The sequence below is a fragment of the Sus scrofa genome, chromosome 17 (assembly GCF_000003025.6).
Source record: "Sus scrofa isolate TJ Tabasco breed Duroc chromosome 17, Sscrofa11.1, whole genome shotgun sequence".
Lineage (NCBI taxonomy): Eukaryota > Metazoa > Chordata > Mammalia > Artiodactyla > Suidae > Sus > Sus scrofa.
The window spans coordinates 38229678-38257420 of record NC_010459.5 but is presented as its reverse complement, the minus strand read 5'-3'; the positions used below and the strand labels follow the sequence as shown (position 1 = coordinate 38257420).

Here is a 27743-nt window from a genome sequence, read left to right as displayed (position 1 = left end):
GGATCCCAAGTTGCAGTGAGCTGTGGTGTAGATCACAGACACGGCTCAGATCCTGTGTTGCTGTGGCTGTGGCATAGACCAGCAGCTGCAGTTCCGATTCAACCCCTAGCCTGGGAACCTCCATATGCTCTGGGTTTGGCCCTAAAATGCAAAACAAAAACAAAAACAAACAAACAAACCCGGTATATTTTCTGGATCATATCAAAAACTCTTTATAGAAAGTTCCTGTTGTAGCCCAGCGGGTTAAGAACCCCAGTAGTATCCATGAGGATCCGGGTTCCATCCCTGGCCTCACTCAGTGGGTTAAGGATCCTATATTGCCCTGAGCTGTGGTGTAGGCTGGATTGGACCCCTAGCATAGGAACTTCCATATGCCACAGTTGTGGCCTGAAAAAGAAAAAGAAAAAACAGGAGTTCCTGTCGTGGCGCAGTGGTTAACGAATCCGATTAGGAACCATGAGGTTGCGGGTTCGGTCCCTGCCCTTGCTCAGTGGGCTAACGATCCGGCGTTGCAGTGAGCTGTGGTGTAGGTTGCAGACGCGGCTCGGATCCCATGTTGCTGTGGCTTTGGCGTAGGCCGGTGGCTGCAGCTCCAATTCAACCCCTAGCCTGGGAACCTCCATATGCCATGGGAGCGGCCCAAGAAATAGCAAAAAAAGAAAAAAAAAAGAAAGAAAGAAAAAGAAAAAACAAAAAACTCTTTAAATGACGCTATATGTAGGTTCTAGAGACCCCATTCCAGCCACCTATGTCATGATCTCTAGAGTGGAATCTAGGGATCCACTTTTAAAAATCCTAACGCAAGCTCAAATTTGGGTTCATTGCCCTATACTGATAGGTCAGGGGTCCCAGAAGGTGTTGTGATTGAAAGAGGAGTCAGAGAAATGTCAAGGGTCCAGGGAGGGAATCTGACGTCCAGAGACGTTCAAGGAGGGGCCTCGAAATGAATGAAGAAGGTTGCAGAAGAAGCAGGGCTGGCTAGGGCTGGGGGCCGGGGGGGAGGGTGAAGAGAGAGTCTGAAGTCAAAAGAGGGGTCTGGGATTGGAGGAAGAATCTGAGGTAGGAGGATAAGGATCTTGGAGTCCAAGGAAGGGTCTGGGGTTTGAGGAGTTTGGCATTAGAGACAGGATCTGGGGTCGAAGAGAGAGGTTTGCGGCCAATGAAAGGGACTGCGGGCCAAAGAGAGAACCTGGAGTTTGGGGAGGATTCTAGCTCATACTGGAAGGAGAAAGGGGTTTGGCTCCTGGGCTGCATAAGTTGTCCCGAGTCTCTAAGGGCGTGCTTACCGCGCGCTCTTCCCTCCTGACCCGCCACTGCACGACTGGGATCTGCCCTCCTGGATTTCCGTGCACACCTGCATTCCAGCGTATGAGCGCAACGCAGGCTGGCAGCGCTAAGCAAAGGGTGGCGGTGGGGGGGTGCACGAGTCAAACACCCGCACCTTCCAAGGGTCGGGGTGAGGCGCCCCCTCCCGGCAGTTCAGGAACTCAGGCTCCGCCCCCCGCCCCCGCCGCAGCACTTCCGGCAGGCGCAGCGCTGCTGGGGGGCGCGGGCGAGGATGGCGGCGGAGAACGAGGCCAGTCAGGAAAGCGCCCTGGGCGCCTACTCGCCGGTGGACTACATGAGCATCACCAGCTTCCCGAGGCTGCCGGAGGACGAGCCCGCGCCCGCCGTCCCTCTGAGAGGCCGCAAGGACGAGGACGCCTTCCTCGGAGACCCTGATACCGGTGAGGCCCGCTGGCCCAGTCCCTGCCCCCTGGGACGGCCCCGGCCCTCCTCCATTTGCGCAGAGCATCACCTCCAGCTCCATCTCCCTAATTTACTCCCTTCTTCCCGGACCTCTTCCTTCTCCCTGTCTTTGTTAATTATCTGGTGGGATTGGGGATGCATTTCTACCTTGGAGGCTCAGGATGCGACAAGGGAGGATGCCGGGAACTGCAGTAGGAGGGATTGGGGTTACCCTTTCGGAAGAGCCAACTAATAAGGAAGGAATGTTGGAGGGGAGATCCTAAAGAGCAACTGTGATCACCCAGAGGGGACTTTCTGTAGTCAAGGAGAAGAGAATAGGAGAAACCAAGTCAGAGACTGCAGCAGGATGGATAGAGGCTAGGCTTTGAGAAGAACTTCCACACAGCCAGGGATTGTGGGAAGAAGAGACCATGAGGAGAAACTGGGAATCTCTTCATGTCCAGGGAACGGTAAAGAGAATATGATTCCCATCTATCTGCGAGTGATAGGTTTGGGAGACAGGGGGATGGACTGCATGACCTCTCAAAGTCCTTGGGGACCAGAGCACCTTCACTGCCCTGTGGATTACCTCACCCCTCCCAGAGCAATGGATCAGGCCAAGCCTGATCTTAGTAAGGTACCCTGCCCCCTAGGAAACAGGCCCCAGTATTTTACTGTATTCCCTTCAGCCCTCTGCAGGAACAGGCAAGGCCAGGAGTGGAAAATAGGAAAGGAGGAGACAGGGCTTGGGGGAGAGCTGCGGCCAAGAGCTCTCTGAGCGTTTCTTCCCTAATGCTCCCTCTCCTATCCATGTGGCTGAGCTCTATCCTCCCCTCCATTCTTCAACCTCCATCTCCTATCCCTCATTCTCTCAACGTCACTTCCTGGCATTAGAGCATCCTTCTGCTTCACTCTCTCTTCCTCTCCGTGCCTGCACTTGAGTCGTATCCCTTACCAGCCTGGCAGATTCTGCTTCTCAGCCCAGCCCTCTCTATCTTGGCCCTTCTGTGGCCATGCCTAGCCTGATAGCCCCAAATTCTTTCTCCCTCCACAACTTTCCAGTCACCTGGCCCTGACCAACAGCCCCTGCCAACCTGACTAGATGGATCCCACCTGGAGGGAGTTTGAGGGGAAGATGGGGAGGCTTTGGGACATCAAATGTCAAAGCTGCCGATTAAAATTTCTTTTCTGGAGGGAGTAGTTCTGGAATCAGGAGGTAGCAGGAAGAAGTGTCCTGGTGGATACCAGCCTGAAACCAGGTCCTTTCTTCGGGGGTCAGGAATGTTACTTTTGGTCCCAGCAGTCATTATGGGACAATGGATACAGTTACCCTGACCAGCCTGTGTTCCCTCTTCCAGCCTATCGGGGAATGCCTATCTCTCCCAGTCTAGAGATTGGAAACCCCTGATATGATTTATCCTCATTTTCTATAAATATCTTAGCATTTCTCAAAACCTGTGGTTATTTATTTGCACAAACTTTCATTACCCCATGTCTGTAAGCCCTATGAGGATAGGATCATGAGTGCCTTCTTCATCATCCTTTCTATACCATCCAATGCAGTATTGAGCTCTGAACAAAAAATTGTTGATTACATAAATGAATGAAAGAGAAGATCTCGGGATGAAAGAGTGGCAGGGGAGGAAGTTCTCAAACCTCAGGGAGCACCTTGGGGAATTAATACAGGCTCTACCCTAAACTATACAAAAATCCAGCAGAGACCCTAGTCACCTGAGTTTCTGGGAACATGCACCTCATGCCAAGGTTGTGCACTAAGGTTCCAAGGACTTTGCCATCCTACCAGTGTAGTCATTTCAATGCCATGTTTCCCAGCACTGCGTCCAAGCCCCAAGGCTCCCCTGGCCCAGTTGGACCAGCCTGCTGGTTAATATGACCGCCTATGTTCTCAGTCTGCTGATGCCACCTGATGGTGCTGCCCCTTATGCAGGACTTTGGTTGTGCCCAGCTAGCCTCTAGTCTGCTGTTCCCCAGAACCAAGTGCCAGGCGCCCCACAGCAGGCCCAGTGAAACAGAGCTAGATGGTGACCACTCCAAGATTAGGGACACACTTTATTTATTCTTTTTGAGTTCCAGGCCTGCGTTCCTCTCTTCCCCAGATGTTCACCTCTGAATATCCTGCAAGTTCTTCACCTTCAGCATGTTCTGTGCTGTACTCATACACCCGTTCTTCCTCCAATGTCAATCTCAGTTAATGACACTGCCATTCCTCCAGTTCCCAAGGTAGAAGTCCAGGAGCCACCCATGATTCTCTCCCTTCCTCTCATTTCTAAACAGTGATCAAATGTTCTCTGTCTCCCTTCTAAATATCTTCCAAATTCTATCTCATCATTCCTGTCATCACCACTGTAGATTTACCACCATCCTCTCTTAACCTGTAGTACCCATAAGTAATATAGCAATTCTTCCTGCCTCCTGCCTCTCCTCCACCCCCTCCCACCCCCAGCCCATCCAACACCCTGCATTTTTTTTTTTTTTTTTTTTTTTTTGGCTGCACCCATGGCTTGCAGAAGTTCCCCAGCCAGAAATCAAACCTGAGTCACAGCAGTGACAATGCCAAATCCTTACCAGACCACCAGGGAACTCCACACCTCCTTGCATTTCTAATCATGTCACCTTCTGTTTCAAAAATCTTTAATGACTCTCCCTCAAAGGATCGAGCAAGCTGGATATGATCCCAGTCTCCAACCAAGATCTCTCTCCTGAGTTCTAGACTTGCCAAGCCAACTCTGTTCAGGGTTCTTTTGTCATAAACCCAGCTAAAACTGAGCTACATCTAAAGAGAATTGTATTGGTAGCATAACTGGAAAGTTCAAGGATACAGAGCTTCAGGCATAGCTGCATCGAGGTACCTGAAAGGGAATTGGCTTTTCTCCATCATTTGCTTTGCTTTCACTTTTATGGGCTTCATCTTCAAAAAGCCTTCCATCTTGTGAGGGTAAGATGCCCCAAACAGCAACAGACTTACAATCTGGAGAGAGAGAAAGTCTTTCTCTTTCCCAATAGTTTCAGCAAACAAAACACAGAATTTGAGTATCATTGGTGGTAGTGCTAGTCACATGAACCTGAACCAGTCGCTGTACAGAGGTGCCGGTTCTGGTTGTCTAGGCCTAGGTCAAACACTCAGTCTGGTCAGGAATGAGGAAATGAGGAATAAGAAAGGAGATTTGGGGAGTTCCCGTCATGGCGCAGTGGTTAACAAATCCAACTAGGAACCATGAGATTGCAGGTTTGGTCCCTGCCCTTGCTCAGTGGGTTAACCATCCGGCATTGCCATGAGCTGTGGTGTAGGTTGCAGATGCGGCTGGGATCCCACGTTGCTGTGGCTCTGGCATAGGCCGGAGGCTATAGCTCTGATTTGACCCCTAGCCTGGCAACCTCCATATGCCGCAGGAGCGGCCCAAGAAACAGCAAAAAGACAAAAAAAAAAAAAAAAAAAAAAAAGGTATCTAAGCAGATATTAGATGCCTACTAGGCCAGCTGCCTTCAGACTACTCTTGCTGTTGTCTCACGAGTTCATAATGGCCAAAATTACACTCATCCTTTTTTTCCTCAAAAGACTTGTTTTTTCAGAGTTCCCATTATGGCTCAGCAGAAACTAATATGACTAGTATCCATGAGGATGAAGGTTCGATCCCTGGCCTCGCTCAATGGGTTAAGGATCCAGTGTTGCTGTGAGCTGTGGTATAGGTCACAGATGTAGCTCAGATCTGGCATTGCTGTGCTGTGGTGCAGGCCAGCGGCTACAGCTCCGATTTAACCTCGAGCCTGGGAACCTCCATATGCCATGGGTGCAGCCCTAAAAAGACCAAAAAAAAAAAAAAGAAAGAAAAAAAAAAAGAAGACTTGTTTTTTCTGATCCCAAACTAGGCTTTCCCCAGTGTCTGGCTGTTGTCCTTACACATCAGTAAAATCAATGGTATTAATTCCCCACCACATACACACTGGGTACTCGGTAAATATTTTTACTGAATAAATGGATAATTATATTCACTTATATATTCACATATATTCATAATAAATGATTGGTGGAATAAGAAATTGAGTTTTTTTGTTTGTTTGTTTGTTTGGTCACACCCATGGTATATGGAAGTTCCCAGGCCAGGAATCCAACCCACACCATAGCAGTGACCCAAGCCACTGCAGTAACAGTGCCATATCCTTAACCCACTGCGCCACAGGGATGTCCAGGAAGTGTTGAATATATCTAACTCTGATAAGGCCATATCACCTTCACTTCCTGGCTCCTCATATCTAATTGGAGAAAACATTTTTAAAGACAAGTACCTGGAAATATCAACTAGAATTAGCTTATAAGTTTCATTTTTGAGGGTGCCATGGCACAGCCAAATAAATAGCTATAAGTTCAAAACCCTTTCCTTCAGTTCATTTGAAACTTCTAGGAAACAAGGAGAGTTCTGTGTCCACAATAGGAATTTAAAATCTGTTTGTTGAATGAATTCTAGTTTTGTATACAGTCTCTGTGCTGCTGGTACTGAAGGTTAGAAGCAAGCATGATCAACTGAGGGAGGCTTCCAGAAGACAATTTCTTTTTTTTTTCCCATAAAAAATTTAAAACAAATTACATGTTCATGGGGGGGAAAAAGAGAAAAAAAATCCTCTTCTCCATTCTATCTCCTGCAATTTTCCCTCTTTATTAATACATAATAAAATATGTATACATGAAAATAGATGTATTGATTTAAAAATAACAAAAGAAATATATGTAAGTAGTAAAAATTTCAAACAATTCTCCAACTCATTCTCACCTTCAGTATCTTTCTCCAAAAGTAACTTCTATAAATAATTTCTAAAAATTACATATATATATATATATATATATGGTTTCTTATTTATACAAAAGAGGAGGGTATAGATCTTGAACACCAGGTCATTGAGCTTGGATTTTTATCATTTTAGCACGAATCAACCATGATAGTATTTTATTTTATTTTATTTTTATTATTTATTTATTTTTTTGTCTCTTTGCCATTTCTTGGGCCGCTCCCGCGGCATATGGAGGCTCCCAGGCTAGGGGTCTAATCGGAGCTGTAGCCGCCGGCCTACGCCAGAGCCACAGCAATGCCAGATCCGAGTCCGAGCTGTGTCTGTGACCTACACCACAGCTCACAGCAACTCCTGATCGTTAACCCACTGAGCAAGGCCAGGGATCGAACCCGCAACCTCATGGTTCCTAGTCAGATTGTTAACCACTGCGCCACAATGGGAACTCCCATGATAGTACTTTAAACAGGAAAATATAACATTCAATTTTTAATATTACCCACAGACTTTTAAAGGGGTTATACTCCTAGGCCATAGTAGCAAATGTTCAAAAAATATTTACTGAATGAATGAACTTTTAAACACATCATGAGTACAGTCATGTACTAAGGCTAAGATTTCAGATTATTTCTTTACTGTTCACAAACACCCAGGACCTTTAGGCCATTTTAGAAACTTGGGTTCAAGGCTAATATAATCCAGAGAAGGGAAACAATGGGATGGAAAAGGGTCTCTGCCTGGCCTAGGTGGAGAAGAAGTGGAAATAACTTTGAGTGAGCACCTGCAGAGAGTCTGGTATACCTTGCCACATGGAATCCTTGTTCCCATCTGGCCAGTTAGGGATCAGCTCTATTATCAGGATGAGGAAAGTGAGGCTCATGACTTGTCCATGATCATCCCGCAAGTAAGTAGCTTTCCAAGCTCCTCTGCCTCTACTTTTATTACCCTGAGATCCATTCTCCAGACAGCAGCCAAAGGGATCTTTTTAAAACACAAAACAGATGGCTTCATATTTTTGCTTAAAACTCTCCAGTGGCCTCCTGTGGTTCTTAGGGTAACATCCAACCTTGTTACTAAGTCCTCAAGGCCCAGTGCATCTGACCTAGCCTCCACCCCACTCCTCTTTCTCCTTGCTCCAGAGCCACCCAGATCTTTGTTAGTTTTTGTTTGTTTGTTTGTTTGTTTTTTTTGGCTGTTTCCAGACCAGGGATCAAACCCACATCCCAGCAGCAACCCAAGCCACTGCAGTGACAACCCTAGATCCTCAACCTGCAGTGCCACAAGGGAACTCCTTATTATTATTTTTTCCTAATGCACCAAACTCATTCCTATCTTAGGTCCTTTGCACCTGCTGTTCCTTCTTTCTGGAACACTCCACGCACTCACTTCTTGCTCTCATCCCTTAGTTCTCAGCTTAAGTCACCTCTGCTTCTCCTTGCCTAATTTCCCCAGCTAAGCTCCACAAACACGTGTCATTGTTCTCTATCATTTCATCCTTTTTCTTCATGGCACCTGCCACAACTTGTAATGGTATACTCCTTGGTTAACTTAACATCTTTTGGAATTCCTGCTGTGGTGCAGTGGGTTAATGACCCGGATTGTCTCTGTGGTGGCACCAATTTGATTCTTAGCATAGTGCCACAGCTGCAGCTCACATTTAGTTCCTGCCCAGGAACTTCTACATGCTGCAGATGTGGTCCAAAAAGAAAGAAAGAAACATGTTTATTATCCTCTTCTCTGGTCTTTGAATCCACGAAGGCAGGAACCATCTGTTCTTTTAACCTAGCATCTAGCATAGGGCCAGCCTCATAGCAAGCCCTCCCTGTTTGTCCAATGAATAAATGGATGGATGGACAATGGTAACAAAGTTGGAAGCAAAGGTCTGTCCACTCAGTTTTGGGAGCTGACTCCTAGCATAGAAGGCTGGGCCCCAGGTGGGGCAGGATCTGGTTTCCAGGGAGGGCCCAACCCCCGCCTCTCTAGGAAGTGTTCTCAGCCCGGGGTCCTGGATCCCGGGAAATCTGACCTGGGGGCGGGAATCCAACTGCCTTGTGGCCCATTTGAGGGTCCCGGTCTCTTCCAAGTTGGGACCACCGCCCCTCATCCCTGCCCCTACCCCCACGCTCCCTGGAGTGCTTGGGGAGACGCTGAAAGGGGAACGGTGCTAATCAGCGGCGTTCGTTTGACCTGGGCGGGAGAGGTGGGGGTGGAGGGGTACGCAGAATAGCCCCGCCTAGAGGGCGGGCAGGGCTGGGTCAGAGCTGCCCAGACCGACCCCCGGCCGCCGCCCCGCAGACCCGGACTCCTTCCTGAAGTCAGCACGTCTGCAGCGGCTGCCGTCGTCGTCTTCGGAAATGGGCAGCCAGGACGGGTCGCCGTTGCGGGAGACGCGCAAAGACCCGTTCTCTGCGGCCGCTTCCGAGTGCTCCTGCCGCCAAGATGGGCTCACGGTCATCGTCACGGCCTGCCTCACCTTTGCCACGGGTGTCACTGTGGCGCTCATCATGCAGATCTATTTTGGGGACCCCCAGGTGAGGGAGAAGGAGTGCAGAGGGGCAGAAGGGGAGAACATGGGGAGGAGGGGTGAGAAAGTGCTTGAGGAGAGGTGAGAACTGAGGAATGCCTGAGTGGTGGAAGGGGGCCAGCAAATAGAAAGGGGAGAGGGCGGTGACCCGGGAGCGGAAGGTCCCGAGGGAGGGGCTCCTGGGCAGGAGGGGGACAGAGCTCAAGGAAGAGAACTGATCCCGTAGGAGTCACTTGAGGTAAGCAGGGAAGAGTCACAAGGGAGAGTCAAGAGGACAAAAGGGCAGGGCTCCCACCCTCACCCCCACCCTCTGTGGATGTACCTGGGGGAGATATGGGGGCTCCCATTGCCCTGACCTACTCCTCTCTCCCTTCCAGATATTTCATCAGGGCGCTGTGGTGACTGATGCTGCCCATTGCACGTCGCTGGGCATCGAGGTGCTCAGTAAACAGGGATCTTCGGTGGATGCAGCTGTGGCAGCAGCCCTGTGTTTGGGAATCGTGGCTCCACACAGTTCAGGCCTGGGCGGGTAAGAAGCTCCCAGCTAGTGGAGGTTGGGGTGCCCCAGTCCCCCTTCTATCTTTTGGTCTGTGACTTCACGCAGGGGTCTCCAAGTTTGAGCAGAGGGGCAGCTAGACCCCCAACTCCTTGCATTTTCTCTTTCTGCACCCCAGTCTTACTCCCTTCTCTTTATATGGAGTCAGAGGAGGTTTTCATTTTTTTTTTTTTAACTGGGAAACTGATTTCATAAACTATAAAGTGAGGGAGATATACTGTCAATAATTAAGGCTGTGATACTTAAACTTTTAGGGTTTACAAATCATTAAATCCCTGTGAGTCTGATGAAAGCTATGGATTCTCTGTCCTCCAAAAATACACCCCAGGACAAGAACACTCAAGACAGAAACTATAAACTGACCATCCAATGGCCACATCCAGGACAGAGACTGGTTTGGTTTTTAAAAATTTGTTTGCTAATGTTAAAAAGTTGAGAATTTTCATAAAAATCCAGCTTTCTAACATTTCTTGAACAATCAGGAGACCTGGTAACCTTGGGCCTACATTCCCACATGGCTTCAGTTATCTGGAGCTGAATAGACGCTGCCTCCCATGATGGGGCTTGTACTGTCCACTTGGCCATAGTTCCTACCACTCCCTTTTGTTTATCTGTCCTGCTTTCCCTATTGTGTCACTTGGCTTTCCCTCTTATGTTAATTGGCAGGCCAATTATCTCAGATGTAACCCCCATCTCAAATGGAAACAAGCTACAGAAAAGGGACAAGCTGAGTCTATACCTTGGCTCCTGCAAGACCAGCCCTCCGAGCCCTACCCAAGAAATTCCACTTTTGGTTGTGTACAAACAGTCTTTACATAATTCAGTCCTGGGAGAGGGAGCAAGGACATACTATAGAGGCAGGTGCAGGAAGCTGGCAAGGGTCCAGCTGTGGTAGGGGGAGGGGATGGAGGGGGGAGCAGAACATCCTGTTCTCCCAGTCTCTAGGTTTTCCCTAATCAGGGATTAAAGTCTCCAGTGACAGACTGGAAGAGGTCCGTGGACTCTGGATCCCCAACCCCCTTGATTTCACTTCCCACCCTGGTAGGGTGGCTGAGTCTCTGAATTTCTGCTGGGGAGGGGCTCAGACACCTGACTCCTGATGACAAACTGAGTGTATAGCCATCACTGTTGCGAGGGGGAGGTGTTAAGGGATGGCAGGTTAATTGTTCAGAGGAAAGGCATTCTTATCACCCTCCCCCTTCTGTATTTCCCCCAGTGGGGGTGTGATGCTGGTACATGACATCCGAAGAAATGAGAGCCGCCTAATTGATTTCCGGGAGTCTGCACCAGGGGCTCTCAGAGAAGAGGCCCTGCAGAGATCCTGGGAGACCAAGGTGGGGACCCTGGTGAGAAGGAGGGGGGTGGGATGTCTCCCTTCATTGCCCTTCTGCTAACCCAAGCAGTACTTTGCTGAGTATTTACTGTGAAGGTGAGGAAAAGAGTTAAGCAAGATGTTCTTAAGCTATGAGGGAAACAGACAGCCCCCAAAATAAAATAATGAACAAAAAAATCTGGATGGTTGATAACAAGCAGTACAGCAACACCTTACTTCTCTGGCAACCTTGCCTATCTGGCACATAAGAAAGAAGAAAAAAGGTCACTGAGCAGCCTGGTGTGTCACAAAGTAACTGCACTATCACTCACACATCTCACTCTGAGCCTGATGTTGCTAACTTTCCCAGCCATGACACATTGAAAGATTATAGAGGAAGTGCTAGAAGCAGTTCCTACTGAGAGCAAAGGAGGAAATAGAATAACTTGGAAAAACAGATATTTAGTGCAGCGGCAAAAGCCAAACACCTCCCTGAATTATCACAGTTCAGACTAATGGTGTTGTGATATGAAAAGGTTAAATGAAGGTCCCCTGTCCACAGTTTTAAAAGGCAGGAGTAGGTATAATCCAATATAGACAAGTCTCCATCTAAATTGGTTCTGTCTTGCTCTTAAAAGGGTTTGCTTAATTTATAATTCCCTCAACTATGATAGATAAATGAGGCCTTTCTGCATTTGTGGATAGGAAGTCAGGGAGATAGGAGGGATGCCTGCTGGGGACAGCTTGTCCCTCCTCTGGGATACTTGGCCTGTGTCTCTCCCCTGTGCCAGCCCCCCATCCCTGGCTTGGGGCTCTGCGGAGTTCAGCCCAGCCCCCCCTTCCAGTGACCTGGTCTCCTCTCTCCCTCACCTGCCCGCCTTGCCCAGCCTGGGCTCTTGGTGGGGGTCCCCGGAATGGTGAAGGGGCTACATGAAGCTCACCAGCTCTATGGCAGGTAAAGATTTTTCCCTTGGGGACCAGGGGCCCTGCCTGCACTCCTCCTTGGGTGGCCTTCTCCCACCTTCCTAGATTCTTCCCTTCCCAACCCTCCCCTCCTAATATCCCCTTCCCTTGCCAGGATTCTCCTTCCCAGGAACCCCCCCTCCCCCCCAGGACCCCTCTTCCTCCCCCCAGGACCTCCTCCACACCCTGCTCTCCGGCTCCCCCAGGCTGCCATGGTCCCAAGTCCTGGCCTTTGCAGCAGCTGTGGCCCAAGATGGCTTCAACGTGACCCATGATCTAGGTCAGTGGGGCCTTGGGGGGGTGGGTAAGGGAAAGCCATGAGGTTGCTGAGAGGGGAGAGGTAACCTCTCAGATTTGGGGCTTAAGCCAGAAAGTGCCTCTCTTCCAGTTTGCTCCTCAGATCCCCCCTCCCCACACCACCCTGCCTTCACTGCGAGGCAGCCTCCAATGAGGCGATCTGGGAGGACCCTTATACACTGCCTCCTCTAGAACAGACTCCCGAGGGGCAGGAGTGTTTAGGGCCAGCTTCTCAGCCCTCTGCTGCTCCACCTGTTGCGTGTCTAGCCCAGCCTCCTGTCCCTGCCCGCAGCCCAGGCCCTGGCTGAACAGCTGCCACCCAATGCATCTGAGCACTTCCGTGAGACTTTCCTGCCCTTGGGCCACGTGCCACTCCCTGGCTCGCTGCTGCGACGGCCCGACTTGGCGGCGGTGCTGGATGTGCTCGGCACCTCCGGCCCCGCCGCGTTCTACGCAGGCGGCAACCTCACGCTGGAGATGGTGGCTGAGGTGAGCACTTGGAGCCCTTCTGCCCCGGAGGACCCTCCTGCAGGGACGTCCTCTTCCCCCTTGCTCCCCTGTCTTTCTTTCTACATATGTTTACTGAGGATTCCATTTACTTGAAATTCTGAAAGAGACAAAACTAACGTCAGAATAAGTGGTTCATGGGGTTGGAAGGAGTTGACTGGGATGAGGCACAAAGAACCTTCTGGGGTGATGGGAATGTCCTATCTTGATTAAGAGAGGTAACTTTGGAGTTCCCGTCGTGGCGCAGTGGTTAACGAATCCGACTAGGAACCATGAGGTTGCGGGTTCGGTCCCTGCCCTTGCTCAGTGGGTTAACGATCTGGCGTTGCCGTGAGCTGTGGTGTAGGTTGCAGACGCGGCTCGGATCCCGCGTTGCTGTGGCTCTGGCGTAGGCCGGTGGCTACAGCTCCGATTCAACCCCTAGCCTGGGAACCTCCATATGCCGCGGGAGCGGCCCAAGAAATAGCAACAACAACAACAACAAAAAGACAAAAGACAAAAAAAAAAAGAGAGGTAACTTTGAGTTCCCCAAGGCTGGTGCCAAACCATACAGTGGCCTGTCCTGGCCCTCCCAGGCCCAGTGGCTTCCCTGAGCCCATAGTCCCACCCTGCTCTTGGGTTTTCTAGGGACTGAGGAAAACACCTCCTTCACTGGTGACTCTGAGGACTGGGGAGGATTGACACAAGGCTACCAACCAACCCCAAAGAGTCTTAGTCTGACAATAATGGATTCTGAGAACAGTTAGCAGTATTTCAAAACTACTAGTGGAAAATTATTTTCAAGATAAGGGTACACAGACCAAGTCAGTTGTTCTCTCATCTGTGCGATGGGGGTGGATATATCCATCTCTGCCATACAGTATGGGAATTAAACAGGTCCATCACTCATTCTGCATTCATGGAGTGCCAGCTATGTGCCAGATCCTGTGCTGGGCACTGGAGATACAGGTGCCCATCTCAAATGGATTTACCTGGAAAGTCCAGCAGAGTACTGGCCTTAGATCTGCTGGGTCCAGGAGCCCCATCTGCTTTGCAAGGACTTGGTCTCTCTTTCTCGCTCTCTCTTTTGGCCTCAGAACTCTACTTTCCTCTGTTTGAAGTTACTCTCTCTCAGATCCTTTCCACACCTGTCCCCCACCAGCCATCCTTACATCAGCCATCCCAGAGAAAGAGCAGTTCTCATCCCAGTAGTTCCAGCAGAGCCTCAAGGTTGTGTCTCATGAGCCTGTCATAGGTCTCATGGCTACTTCCCAAATCAATCACTGTGGCACAAAAAAGGAATGTTCTGATTAACCTTACCTGGGTCCTGTATCCTCTCCTGGAGTTGGAGAAGGGGATGAGGGAAACTAACAAAGACCATCAGAGCTTTAAGAGAAAAACAAAACGAAACAAAACACGAAATTGAGTTTATGAACTTGCTGGACAAAGCCAAGAAATTCAATGTGTAGTTCACTGAGGGTAGATTAGAAGTCAGAGGTTTCAAGTACTAAAAAGTACTAAAAAAGGAAAAGATACCTAGTGGCTATGCTAATTTAGGATTGACAATTAGCAAGCTGGATAGAATGTACAGTTTGTACAAGATTGGTTCACTGGTCAGTAGAATGCTCAGTTATATCCAGTAAGGGTTATTCCTTCCAGAGTCAACCAGAGTTCATGGTTTTGGAGTGGCTTTAGGTGGCTATAGTGAAATGCAGAATTCAGTTTTGATAACTCCTAGACAAGTGCTGCTGTAAATGGAAAATCTTCCTTCTACATAGGCAGAGGGTAGTATGTGCAAAGACATGGAATCATGAGTTCAGGATCTGCACATCACTCTGGGTCGCTGTATAGAGCTCATCAGGATATAGCAGGACATGATTGGAGAGGTAGGCAGGGGCCAGATCACAAAGGGCCTTGAATGCCAAGCTAAGGAGATCATTCACAGATTGTACCTAGCACAATGTCTGGCACATAGGGGGTGCTTATTGTTAGTGCTTTTCCCCTTCCTTCTTCCTGGGGCACCCAGAGCTAAAGACCATGATAGGCATTGCAGAAGGCACCAAAGTTATAAACATCTGATCTCTTGTGATCCAAACATAGGACTTAGGCCAAACCTGCATGCTCACAGTGTCATGTGTGATTCACAGAGGTGGGGGATATTCTTTCCCCTCCAGGCTCAGCACGCTGGGGGTGTCATAACTGAGGAGGACTTCAGCAACTACAGTGCCCTTGTGGAGAATCCTGTGTATGGCGTGTACAGAGGTGACCTCTCCCCCAGCTCCCAGGGTCCCCACTCAGGAGAAGCCTCCCAGTCCATGGCCACATCCTTTTGGCCTAATGACTCCTCCCCATTTCATGAGAGAGAAACTGAGGCAATGAGCTGCCTAAGCAGCCAACCTAAAGCAAGCCAGAGACAGCCTACTTTCTGCAGTAGTTGTAGGGTTAGTTACCCCAAGTATTTAGGATATGGGGAGGGAGGTCTGTTCAAAGGCTAAGGCCTAGAAATTGGGGTTCTGGCTATTAGGTTTTCTTGATTTGGGTTCTGTGTTGCCTCCAACCACTCCACAGCCCCCACTCTCACTGCCCTCTATTTCCTAAAAAGAATCCGTAAAGCCAAAATCCATCTTCGCTTCAGGTTAGAACAAACCCTTCAAGACAGTCATAGACCCACACCCTCATTGTTCCAAGAGGAAACTGAGCCCTAGGGAAGGAATGGAACTTAACCTACCAGATTCAAAACCAACGAGGAACCCAGAAAGCCACACTTATGACATGGGCAAGGCCTGTGTTTGCTGAACCCAAAGTGGCAGGTTCCTAGTCCCTCAGAAAGTTCTCAGGCTTTCCCCCCTCAAAGGGGCCCAGATCACCTCAAGCCCCAGAAGAGGCTTCCTCCGAGTTCAGGTTTCCAGGCCTCAATCTCTTGAGCTGATTCCTCTGCCAGAGGTGCTAGTACGTGGGGCCGAGGAAGACCATAGCTTTGGAGCCAGGAAGACCTGGGTTTGCCATTTACCTTGAATGAACCACTTCCCATTCTGAGCCTTGGAAATAATAACAGTGCCTACCTCTCAGGGTGGCCATGAGGATTTAATGAGATGAGGTTAGAAGTTACCCTGATCAGAATGGGCACTGAATGTATAGTATTTGACTTCCATTTGTCCTCCCGTGCCTGGGTTCTCTTGGCAATGCCAATAACTCGATACTCTGGGTTCCCCTTATCTCCTGTAACCTTGGACCAGCTGCCTGTTTGTGCCTCAATTTCTTCACCTATAAAATGGGGATATAACAATAGCTGTTATGAGTATTAAATGAGTTTGTTAGTTAATGTTATGTGTCAGGTATTATTATTATTATTCCTTTGATATCCAAACATCTAATAACAGGGGCCTTGAATAGGAAGAGAAGTTTGCTGTTCCAACAAGTTTCAGGGGTGGGACCATCAGGGGCCCTGAATACTATCCTAGCCTGAGGGAGTAGCTGGAAGGAGACACAAGGTGGACCAGGAATCTGGACATTTGGACATCTGGACACCTGTCCCCCGCTTTGCCAATGGACTGCAGTGTGACTCTGGGCAAATCAGTTTTCTCGAGCCTTCATTTCCTCATGTGGAAGAGGAAGCAAAGACAAGTGTTCTGGGTTGGAGTCCTGGCCCTGCCCTTGACTCCCCATGTGAACCTGGGTGGGTCCCTTTGCCTCTCAGTGCAGTTTCCCTATCTGATGGGGGGTTCAGTGCAGTGGTCCCAGTCTTTGTGATGGTGGGATGTGGAAATGCCTTGACCCCTCCCCTGCCATCGGTCATTTCTTGTCCTTTCAGGCCACCTGGTTCTCAGTCCCCCAGCCCCACACACAGGCCCTGCCCTCATCAGTGCTCTCAACATCCTCGAGGGCTTCAATCTCACCAGCCTGGTATCCCGGGAACAGGCTCTTCACTGGGTGGCAGAGGTAAGGCTGACCCCTCCCCTCCACCCTGGGTCTGGGGTAAGGGGATGGGATACTGCCGTAAGGCAGGACTAAATCACCTCCAACTTTTCACACACACAAAGATCCTGGTGTAGGTGCTGGGCTTGGCAGCCTCTTCCATACCTCTGCTCTGTTTTCAGACCCTGAAGATTGCCCTGGCTCTGGCCAGCAGACTGGGAGATCCTGTCTACGATTCTACCATCACTGAGAGCATGGATGACATGCTCAGGTGGGTCCTCAGGGCTAGGACCCTGGGTGCTACAGAGGTGGTAGTAGATGTGGAGAAAGAATCAGGTGGAAAGCAGCTGGTGGAACAATAAGGCCTGAAGTTCCAAGTCAGTTTCAGCTCAACCCAACTCACAGCGTGACGCTAGCTGCCACGCCTTGCGCCTCAGTTTCCCCATCTGCACAACAAGGTGGTCTACTTCATGTGGCTGTCAGGTATTTTTTACTTTAGCAGGGTATCTGTAAGGACGCATCTCTTCTCCCTTTTGAGTGGAAAAAGAAAGCCTAATAACAATGAAAAGAGCCCCCAAGCAAATACTGGAGGTGGTGGGGATTTTGATTAAAATATACCTACATTAGCAGCAGGACATAGTAGTAAGACTATGGGCTCTGGTTGGACTGCCTCAGTTCAACTCCCAGCCTGACTATCCACTAGCTGTGCAGCCTTGGGCAAGTCATTTAAACTCTCTAAGTCTCAATTTCTACAAGGGCCTGACAATAATGGTGCCAACCTCATGAGATGGTGCTGAGGAGTAAACAAGATCATACATGCAAAGCACTTACCAAGTTGTCTGGCACATAATAAATAGTCAACAGATAATCATTTTTATTATAAACTGGTAATAGAGGTAAGATTGATTACCATTTAAGTGCTACTTAAAGACTAGCTAAAGGTAAGATTAGAAGCCAAAAATATAGTTCATGTAAATTTGTACTAATACTCAAACAACCTTCTATGAATTCAGTTGGAAATAATGAGACTAAATGAACAGCTAATAATTAGAAAACAGAAACAGAGGCAACTGAAATCATAACCAGGTCAAGGTCATAAGGATAAAGCCTAAAAACCAAGCCTCCTCCCCCCACCCCCAGACCACCTGAAACAAAACCCTCTGTGCTGTCTCTGTGGCTACCAGCCCTCATGGTTGAAAACTGAATGAATATCTTCAGTAATCCTGATAACTTGTCATTCGCTAACCAGTTAGAATAACTGGCTAACCATTATCAGGTAAGAAACCCTCAGCTGAACTTTTAAAAGTGGAGAATTCCAAGTTTTCAAGATTAATGCAAATTTATGGAGTTCCTGTTGTGGCACAGTGGTTAACAAACCCGACTAGGAACCATGAGGTTGCGGGTTCCGTCCCTGCCCTTGCTCAGTGAATTAACGATCCGGCACTGCCGTGAGCTGTGGTGTAGGTTGCAGACGCGGCTCAGATCCCGTGTTGGTGTGGCTCTGGCGTAGGCTGGCGGCTACAGCTCCGATTCGACCCCTAGCCTGGGAACCTCCATATGCCGTGAGAGCGGCCCAAGAAAATGGCAAAAAGACAAAAAGACAAAAAAAAAAAAAAAAAAAAAAAAAGATTAATGCAAATTTAGCTCTAAAGTACACACACATATTAAATTAATTCAGGAGTTCCCGTCGTGGCGCAGTGGTTAACGAATCCGACTAGGAACCATGAGGTTGCGGGTTCGATCCCTGCCCTTGCTCAGTGGGTTAACGATCCGGCGTTGCCGTGAGCTGTGGTGTAGGTTGCAGACACGGCTCGGATCCCGCGTTGCTGTGGCTCTGGCGTAGGCCAGTGGCTACAGCTCTGATTCAACCCCTGGCCTGGCAACTCCATATGCCATGGGTGCAGCCCTAAAAAGACAAAAAGAAAAGAAAAGAAAATTCTAATAGCATGTAAATATTCCTGTATATAAAACCCTCCTCCGACTAAACTCTTAATAAATTTTTAGTTCTGGACCACAAACACTAAGTTAAATGAATTCAGTTTGTCCATTTAAAACAAATATTTTCTGAACGTCCACTCTGTTTGAGATACTTTCATAGAAAAGATTAAATGAGCAGAGCCAAGTAACTAAAAACTTAATTTAAACATGAAATAAACATTGGCTCTAGAAGAAAGCCTGAATAATGCCTAAATACATTCATTCAGTGCAATAACTGTTTTCTATTTATCCCCTATACTCTAGGAATAGGTGAGCTTCTGTTCTCTTAGGCCTAATAGTTCAGTTGGGGGAGGCAGATAGTAATCAAATAATTACACAAACAGACATCACAAAGCGTTGAGGGGTGGGGGATGATGAGAGCCTGTTATATGTTCATCTCCTACCCCTTGTCTTTTCAGCAAGGTGGAGGCCGCCTACTTCCGGGGCCAGATCAATGACTCTCAGACAACCACTGCCCCGCTCCTGCCCATCTATGAGCTAAACGGGGCTCCCACAGCTGCCCAGGTGCTGATCATGGGCCCTGACGACTTCATTGTAGCCATGGTCAGGTATGCCAGCTCAGACTCAGGACTCGGAACAAGGGATCATGTGGACCAGGAAGGAGGTGGGGGTTGGGTGGGAGTGAGGCCAGGCTCAGGGCTTACCTGGCCCTAACCTTGGCCCTCAGCTCCCTGAACCGGCCCTTTGGCAGTGGCCTCATCACCCCCTCAGGAATCCTGCTCAACAGCCAGATGCTGGACTTCTCTTGGCCCAACAGGACTGCTAACCACCCTGCGCCCAGCCTGGTAGGGTCTTGCTTCCCTCCACCCCTGGGGCTCTGAGGTGAGGTAGGAGGTGTAGTAGTATGACTGCTCCTCCCTCCCTACTTCTGGGAAATTACAGTATAAGGAAAAACAGCCGAAACAATGTATACACTTCATTCCCAGCCCAAGTCTAGAGCTCAGAGCTGGATGGTTTCCAAAGAAACCTCTTCTCATTCTGCCACTGTCTCACTGTGTGACCCAGAGAAAGTCTTGCCCCCTCTCTGGGCGTCAGTTTCTTCTGTACAGTGAGGATATCGGCCTCCTTTTGGTGCTTTGGGTACTTTTCAACAGTAGTAGTCTATGACGGTATGATGCTGAGCTGATGGGGGCTCAGCTCTATTTTGGGGCACTGAGGAGATATGAAGATTTGGAGATCAGTGCTCTTAATACCCTCCAGGCAGGGGCCCCAGCAGGACAAAGACAGCTGGAGATGACCAGGGTGGGGATTATTCTGTTCTTTCCCATAGTCATCTATCTGTCTGTCTGTCTTTCCTTCCTTCCTTCCTCCCTCCCTTTTTTCTCCCTCTCTCTCTCCCTTCCTTCCTTCTTTTTTTTTTTAAATTAGAATATAGTCCATTTACAGTGTTGTATCAATTTCTGCTGTACAGTATAGTGACCCAGTCATACATATATTTACATTCTTTTTCTCATACCATCTTCCATCACGTTCTATCCCAAGAGACTAGACACAGTTCCCTGTGCTGTACAGTAGGACCCACAGTCATCTTTCTTGGCTTGATCCCTCTCCTGCCACCCACAGCAGCCCCATGGCCTTATGGCTCCATTACCCACTTCACTTATCCAGGGATCCTGCCCATTTCACAAAGAGCAAACTATGGTCTAGGAAGGGACCTGTCCCCAGGAAACCTGGGCCTGTGGAACATTCAGGAGAGGGATAGGTGTTGCAAGAGTGGGGAAATAGCCCTTTCCTGTCTCGCCCGACCCCTTATCCCTCTGTGGTCTCCGTCCTCTGACAACAGGAGAACTCGGTGCAGCCAGGGAAGCGGCCACTGTCCTTCCTGCTGCCCACTGTGGTCCGGCCGGCAGAGGGACTCTGTGGGACCTACCTCGCCCTGGGGGCCAATGGAGCTGCCCGGGGCCTCAGCGGCCTGACACAGGTGAGGTTTCCCCTATGTGGCCAGGAGCCATGCTATGATCTGGGCTGCAGATGCCCTCCTGTCTCTGGCTTGTCCTCGTCTCTTACTCATGCAGCAAACATGAGCCAAGACTGCTTTGTGCCAGGCCCATCCTGAGCACTGGGGACACGCACTGCATTGGTCTTAGCAAAAACAGAGCCCCGATGGTCCATGTCTTCCCAGGTTATAGGGAAAGTCACAGGGCCAGTAGATTTGAGGAGTGATATAACATCTGGGCTGCCGAGGTTCTGTCAACCTCAAGTCCCATCATGTCTCTAGTCAACATGTGAATAATGAGCAGCCCTCTTTGGGATCTGATTTTGAAAGGAAGGTCCTGCTACCTTCTAAAACACCTCACAACAGTTCCACGAATGTGTTGAACATCTGATATATGTGCCAGGCATGTATTTGGCACCTGGTGAGTTAACAAACCTGAGCTTTGGAGTCCCAGCCAAAGTGCTGCCAATTTCCGACTGTGTGGTGTCGGGGAATTTATTTAGCCTTTCTGAACCTCAGTCTGCTCATCTGTAAAATGGAGATAATAACAAATAGCTAATATTTATGGAGTTTTTACTAAGTGGCAGACACAGTGTTACATGTGTTAGCCCTTTTAACCTTCCCAACTTTGGGAGGAATCCTTATTTCTTTTTCATAGATGAAGAAACAGAGGCCCAACAGTTCCCTGGCTCTCTCCAAACTCTGGAATGAATCACTTTTCTTCTCCCGCCCTCAGCTTCCCCTCCATGAAATGGAGACAGTCGTCACAGGCCTGCCTGTCTTCTGGGGTGTTGGGAGACTCAGAGGACACCCCTGGGATAATGTTCTAAAGACTAAGGAACCTGGACAAGGGGCAAGGACTCTGGATCCTGAACCCACACCTCTGGGACAGCCCTGACTTCTGTCCCTTGGTTGCCTCCAGGTTCTGCTGAATGTCCTGACCTTGAACCGGAACCTGAGTGACAGCCTGGCTCGTGGCCGCCTGCACCCGGACCTGCAGTCCAACCTCCTGCAGGTGGACAGTGAGTGCAGAGTAGAGGTCCCCTTGGGGTGGGCACAGGACTGGGTGGAGAGGGGGGCTTCTTCCAAGGGTGCCCCTGCCTCCACCAGTACCAACTCCTTGCCATTGAAAATTTGATTTCCTTCAACCTGTTGGAACAGCGAAAGATCTGGAGTTTGGAACCTGTCTTGCCATTATCTGGCTGTGGCCTTGGGAAATTCATGTCTCCACTCTGAGTCTCAGTTTTCTCATTTGTAAAATACTATAAAGATGTTCATTTTGCAAACCATTCATTCAGCAGTTTGCATTGAATACTTACTATGTGCCAGACATTATACTAGGTGCAGTTATAGGCAGACAGGAAAATAAATATTCAAAGAAATATGAGAAATCAAAATAAATGCTCTGCAGAGCACTAAAGCAGGATCATGTATATGACTGACTCGATGACTGGGGAAGGCTTCTCTTTGGTGACATTTAAGCTGAGATCTAAGAGTGAGAAAGCACCCACCATGCAAAGAACTAGGGCAGGCTTTGTAGGTCAAGGAAACAAGTGCAAAGAACTCATGGCAGGAATGGGCTTCGCATGTTTTAGGAGTAGAAAGGAGACCAGGGTGAGTGAGGGTGACATAAACCAGAGAAGCAGCAGGGGCCAGATCATGGGCCTTATACGTTATGGTGAAGAGATAGACTTTTCTCTAAGAAGAATAGGTGCTTAATTTTGGACACAGCTTAATTTCATGGGAAAGTTATGTGTACTATTGAGGAGTTTTTATTAGAACAAAGTATTATGCTAGTCCAGAGGGGATACAGAATTGAATGAGATATGGTCCTTGCTTGTTCAGTCTCCCCATTTTACATCAGATAAAGAAACTGATCCTCACAAAGATTATAAAGTAGTCAAAGACCAACCAGTAAATGGCAGAATGGCAGAATTGAGATCAGACACATGCCACGCCTGGCTGATACCCAGACTCGATCCTTTTTTGTTGGGGGGGGGGGCACACCTGCAGCAGGCAGAAGTTCCCAGGCCAGGGATTCAAATCCACACCACAGCAGTGACAATGCTGGGTCCTTTAACCATCAGGCCACCAGAGAACTCTGCAAAGACTCAGTTCTTACTGCATGGCTCTTGATAGCTCCTGGAAGCCCCAGACCTAGATCCTTAGTAGTCACACCCTGTTGTTGGCTAGTGACACTGTGGATCCCGAGTTGATGGTTGATGAGGCTAAAATCCTTGAAAATGAATACTGTTCAACTAATACCTTCTGGTGTGTATCGAATGTAAGGTTCTGTGCTAAGTTACCATGGGGGTGGGAGAGGCTCATCCTGGCCCTGAAGACAGCAGTATGTGGTGTGGAGACTTGAAGGGAAAGTTCACCTACCTGAGGACTCTGGGAGGCTTCACGGAAGAGGTGATAACTAGCTGGGCCTTGACACAGGAATTTGGCACATGGAGGTAAAGAACATTCTTGAGGAGGGAAATAGGCTGGGCAAAGCCAGAGAGAATGGCTCAGAGTACGGCAAGAAGGCCAGCTGGACTAGAGACATTGTTTCCCAAACTTCAGAATTTATCCAATATCTTTATGATTTTTGCCATATTTACACGCCATCTAAAGTGTTATTTTCCTAATGCATGTCTACAAACAGACTTCCTTTTTAACCTAAATGTATTTTAAATGTAAATCTTATAATCACAAATGGAAAAATGGCATCATTTGCCACAAATAGATGATAAATAACTACAAAAAAAAAATCAAATGTTTTTAGGTTTTAGTCAGATGCTTTTGCCCATGGAAAGTTCTGAGGCCTGCTCTCTCTTTTAAAGAAGGAAATTAGAAATGTTAGAGACCTGGAATTCCCACTGTGGCTCAGCGGGTTAAGAACCTGACATAGTGTCATGAGGATGTGGGTTTGATCCCTGGCCTCGCTCAGTGGGTTAAAGATCCAGCATTGCCATGAGCTGCGGCCTCGTTCACAGATGCAGCTCAGATCCAGCATTACTGCAGCTCCAAGTCAACCCTAGCCTGGGAACTTCTATGTGCTGCAGGTGTAGGCATTAAAAAAAAAAAGAAGAAAAGAAAGAAAAGAAAAAAATGTTAAAGACCAGACCTGAGTATAGTACTTTCTATTCCTGAAAGGATTGGAAATGAACCATAAAGGGAATACATTTCCAACTCTGGGATTTAAAGCTATTTAATGCTGTGTGTCTATCTCAAGAACTACCCCAATCATCCCATTTGGGAAATAAGAAGATCAGATTTTTGTTGAGGTGAGGTTACAGGACTTATCATGGAGGTCCATGTTAAGAAGTATGGGCCTTAGTGTTCCCGTTGTGGCTCAGTGAGTTACCAACCCGACTAGTATCTATGAGAATTTGGATTTGATCCCTGGCCTCACTCAGTGGGTTAAGGATCTGGCATTGCTGTGAGCTGTGATGTAGGTCATAGACACAGCTCGGATCTTGTGTTGCTGCAGTTGTGGTGTAGGTCAGCAGCTAAAGCTCCGATTTAACTGACCCCTAGCCTGGGACCTGCAGCCCCCAAAGCAAAAAACAAACAAAACGAGTAGAGGGAGACCCAGTGAATAAATAAGCAAGATGCAGGTAGCCATAAGTACTTTGAAAGAAAATAAAGCAAGGAGTTCCCATTATGGCTCAGTGAGTTAAAGACCCAACATTGTCTCTGTGAGGATGTGGGTTCAATCCCTGGCTTTGTTCAGTGGGTTAAGGCCTCAGCTGCAGCTAGTATGTGACCTCTAGCCCAGGAACTTCTAAAAAAAGAAAAAAAAGCAAGGTAAAGACAGGGACCGCTATTTTATTTTATTTTATTTTATTATTTTTTTTTTTTTGGGGGGGACCGCTATTTTAGATAGTGGTCAGGGAGGTTCTTAAAGATTGAACTGAAGTAAAGGGAGCCAGATTTGTGACTATCTAGCAGGCGAGGATTCTAGGCAGAGAGAACAGCAAGTGCAAAGGCCCTGAGGTAGGAGCATGTTTGGTCTCTTTGAGGGACAGCAAGAAAGCTAGGGTAGAGTTAAGCAAGAGAGAAAGAGAGGAAGGAAGTGAGGAAAGGAATTTAGAGAGCTGCAAGATTCCAAATGATGTTGGGCTTTACAGGCCTTGGTAAGGACTTTGGATTTTTAGTCTAAGAGTCATCAAAGTGAAAGGTTTTGAGCAGGGGAAGTGGCATGTTCTGGCTAATGGCTGCTGTGTGAATAGACTGTAAGGAAGCAGGACTAGAAGCAGAAAGACCAGTTAGTGGGCTATGCAGTAATCTTGGCAAGTAATTATGGCAGCTTGGCATAGGCAGGTGGAATGAAGACTCCAAAGCCAAGCCCTTTTTTCAATATTAAGAATAACTGTATAGGGAGTCCCCATCATGGCTCAGTGGTAATGAATCTGACTAGTATCCATGAGGATGAGTGTTCGATCCCTGGCCTTGTTCAGTGGGTCAGAGATCCGGTGTTGCCGTGAGCTATGATGTAGGTTGCAGACATGGCTCTGATCCCAAGTTCCTGTGGTTGTGGCATAGGCTACAGCTCCAGCTCCAATTTGACCCAGGCTGGGAACCTCCATGTGCTGTAGGTGTGGCCCTAAAAAGACAAAAAAAAAAAAAAAAAAGAATGACCGTACATCATTGATCACTTACCATATGCAAGGCTCTGAGCTCTGTGCTTTCTTTTATCCCTGCAACAACTTTATGTAACAGGTTCTCAGATAATCCCCATTTTATGCATGGGGAAACTGAGGCTTAGAGAAACAAAGCAAGTTTCTCGAGGTCCTACAGTTCCTCAGCAGAGCATCTCAGGACCAGGATTCAGGTCTGACCATCAGACTCCTGAGCCAGTGCCCTGAACTCTCTGAATGTATGTTGGGGGATGGTTTTCAGGTGAGTTCACAGAGGAAGAGATTGAGTTCCTGGAAGCCAGAGGTCACCACGTGGAGAAGGTCGATGTCTTATCCTGGGTCCATGGCAGCCGGAGAACCAACAACTTCATCATTGGTGTGAAGGACCCTCGGAGCCCAGATGCAGCCGGAGCTACCATCCTGTAGAGCAGCAGGGTGGGGGTGGGGGGGTGTCTCTGCTCCCCTCTTTTGCATGTTCTTAGAGTCCCTCCTTCTCCCAGGTTTTGTCTCAGAGGGACCCCAAGGATGCCCCAGATCAGGGGCTAGAGGGGATGCTTAGCAAACCCTATTTCCAGAATAACTGGAAAATTCTCCATCTGAAGGCCTGTGGTGGTGGTGGTGGTGGTGGTGAGTATTAGTGCCCACAACCAAGCAGGCAGGACCTTGAGGAGTCAGACTGTCTATCTGTCTGTCTCCTTTCCCTCAGCTATGCTGGCCCTGAGCTTAAAGATGGGCTTGCAAACCCTTCTCAAGGGTCCTCACCACCCCAACATCTCCAGTTGGGCCTAACCTGGGCCTTGTCTTCCAGCTCCCTTCTGTCCCCAGCCTCATTTCTTAAATGACTAGGATTTTTTTAAATGGACCATCCTGGGGAGGGGGTGCTCCTCTCCTCCTCCCACCAGGTTGAGGTGGGGGCCTTACATTGGGGGGGACCCAGGGTGTGGGGTGGGGTGGGGGTGGGGGCCAGCTCAGGGGCTTCCATTTGCAAAGGGGAATTAAAGAAAGAATATTGCTTAACCGTGGCTTTGACTGATTTCATGTTTGGTTGTGTTGGGAGTGGGAATGAGAGAAGAGATGCTGGCTCACCTTGTTCCAGTAGCCTTGACTCCAGGGCAAGTTAGAGTCAACTTTGTGGGAGTTGTAACAATATCTGCCATCTAACCAAGACTTGCATTAATAAAAATAATTCATAACAATAATTATAATTATAGATAGAATCTATTGAACACAATGTGTGCCAGGCTCAATGCTAAATGCTTTATATGGATAATCCTAATTTCATTATAAAATCTTCATTAGAGATCTCACGAGGTAGGTACTGATGTTATTCCCATTTCATAAATGTGAAGCTGGCATAAAGAGGTCAAGGGGTTTGTATTAATGTTCCTCATGCATTAAATGGAAGAAATGGGATTCAGCCTCAAGATGTTCAACTCCTGATGTGTGTGCTTAACCATTTGCACATCTACTAGGTAGACTATTTGTTATAAAGTATACTTTATACAGTCTACATCAGAAATACCTTTTACATATTATGTCATTCACCCATGAATGTATCTATTCATTATATTATAGGCCCTTTGTTAGGCACTGGAGATTCAGAATTGAACAAGAAATTTTATTATGGATTTGCACTCTGCAGGGAAGTCAAACATTAAAGAAGTAAGGACACAAATAAGTAGGATAATTGCCATCACAATAAGCTCCATGAGGAATGCTGTGAGGATGTATAATAGGAAAGGTAATCTAGTTCAGTAGTGGGATGGGATCAGCAACGTCTTCCTCAAGGTAGTGAGGATTAGTAAGATTAACAGAAAAGGATTAGATGCATGATGTGGGGATATCATTTTAGGCAAAGGGAACAATATGTGCAAAGGTCCCATGGTTAGGAGATGGAAGAATGGCAGTGTATTCATCCAAGAGCAGGAGTCAGTCAACAAACTTTTTCTGCAAAGAGCCAGATATGAATATTTCAGTTTTTCAAGCCATATGGTTCTTGTAGTAACATTCAACTTTGCTGTTATAATGCAAAACATGCATAGGCAATATATAAACAAATGGCTGTGGCTGTATTCTCATAAAACTTATTTACAAAAACAAGGCCTAATTTGGCCTAAGGTCGGCAATTTGCTGATCCCTATTCTGGAACATACTGAGATGATAAGTGAAGAAACTGATGAGATACAATATTCTTATGAGTCTGATATTTCTCCATTTTTATGGATGTGGGAATCGTGGTTCAGCAACATGAAGTAACTTACCCAAGATCATTTAGCTGATAATTGGCAGATTCAAGATATAAAAGCAGTCTGTTTGACTCCAAACATCATGTCTTTCTCTTCTTTGAAAAAAAAAACTTTATTACTTTATCTGATTACAGATGTAAGTCATTCAAATATCAAACGTATCATAAATGTGTAATGTAGATGATACATCCCCTCAAAAATCTCAACTTTCCAATAATGTCACTATCAATGATTTAGTACATATTCCTCTAAATACTTTTTTCTATGTATAACATATATTCTTATTCTGTTTAAAAGTAATAATGGGATAGCATTAGTCACACTATATATAACTTTTTTAAAACTTACCAA

General features: G+C 47.7%; 1 protein-coding gene across 4 annotated transcripts; it reads left to right on the top strand.

Moving 5' to 3' along the window:
* Positions 1506-26338, top strand: GGT7 (gamma-glutamyltransferase 7). Of its 4 annotated transcripts, none has more exons than XM_021077550.1 (15): positions 1507-1727; positions 8827-9062; positions 9433-9584; positions 10828-10945; positions 11811-11878; positions 12093-12166; positions 12476-12672; positions 14844-14931; positions 16481-16608; positions 16767-16855; positions 18981-19130; positions 19250-19367; positions 20366-20503; positions 21441-21533; positions 25409-26337. In XM_021077550.1, the coding sequence occupies exons 1-15, from the start codon at positions 1559-1561 to the stop codon at positions 25526-25528; spliced, it is 1938 nt and encodes a 645-aa protein (XP_020933209.1). In that variant the 5' UTR covers positions 1507-1558; the 3' UTR covers positions 25529-26337. The 4 variants fall into 4 exon arrangements, with proteins under 4 accessions (XP_013840757.1, XP_013840758.1, XP_020933209.1 ...); XM_003134405.6 differs by having other exon boundaries at positions 21441-21540; positions 25409-26335; XM_013985303.2 differs by lacking the exon at positions 11811-11878 and having other exon boundaries at positions 1506-1727; positions 12037-12166; positions 21441-21540; positions 25409-26338.

Excerpts from the sequence above, each read along its gene's own strand:
- GGT7 (XM_003134405.6), top strand. The coding sequence starts at position 1,559 with ATGGCGGCGGAGAACGAGGCCAGTCAGGAAAGCGCCCTGGGCGCCTAC. Across the intron at positions 9,063-9,432 it reads TCTATTTTGGGGACCCCCAG|ATATTTCATCAGGGCGCTGT; the intron begins GTGAGGGAGAAG and ends TCTCCCTTCCAG. Across the intron at positions 19,131-19,249 it reads TTCATTGTAGCCATGGTCAG|CTCCCTGAACCGGCCCTTTG; the intron begins GTATGCCAGCTC and ends CTTGGCCCTCAG.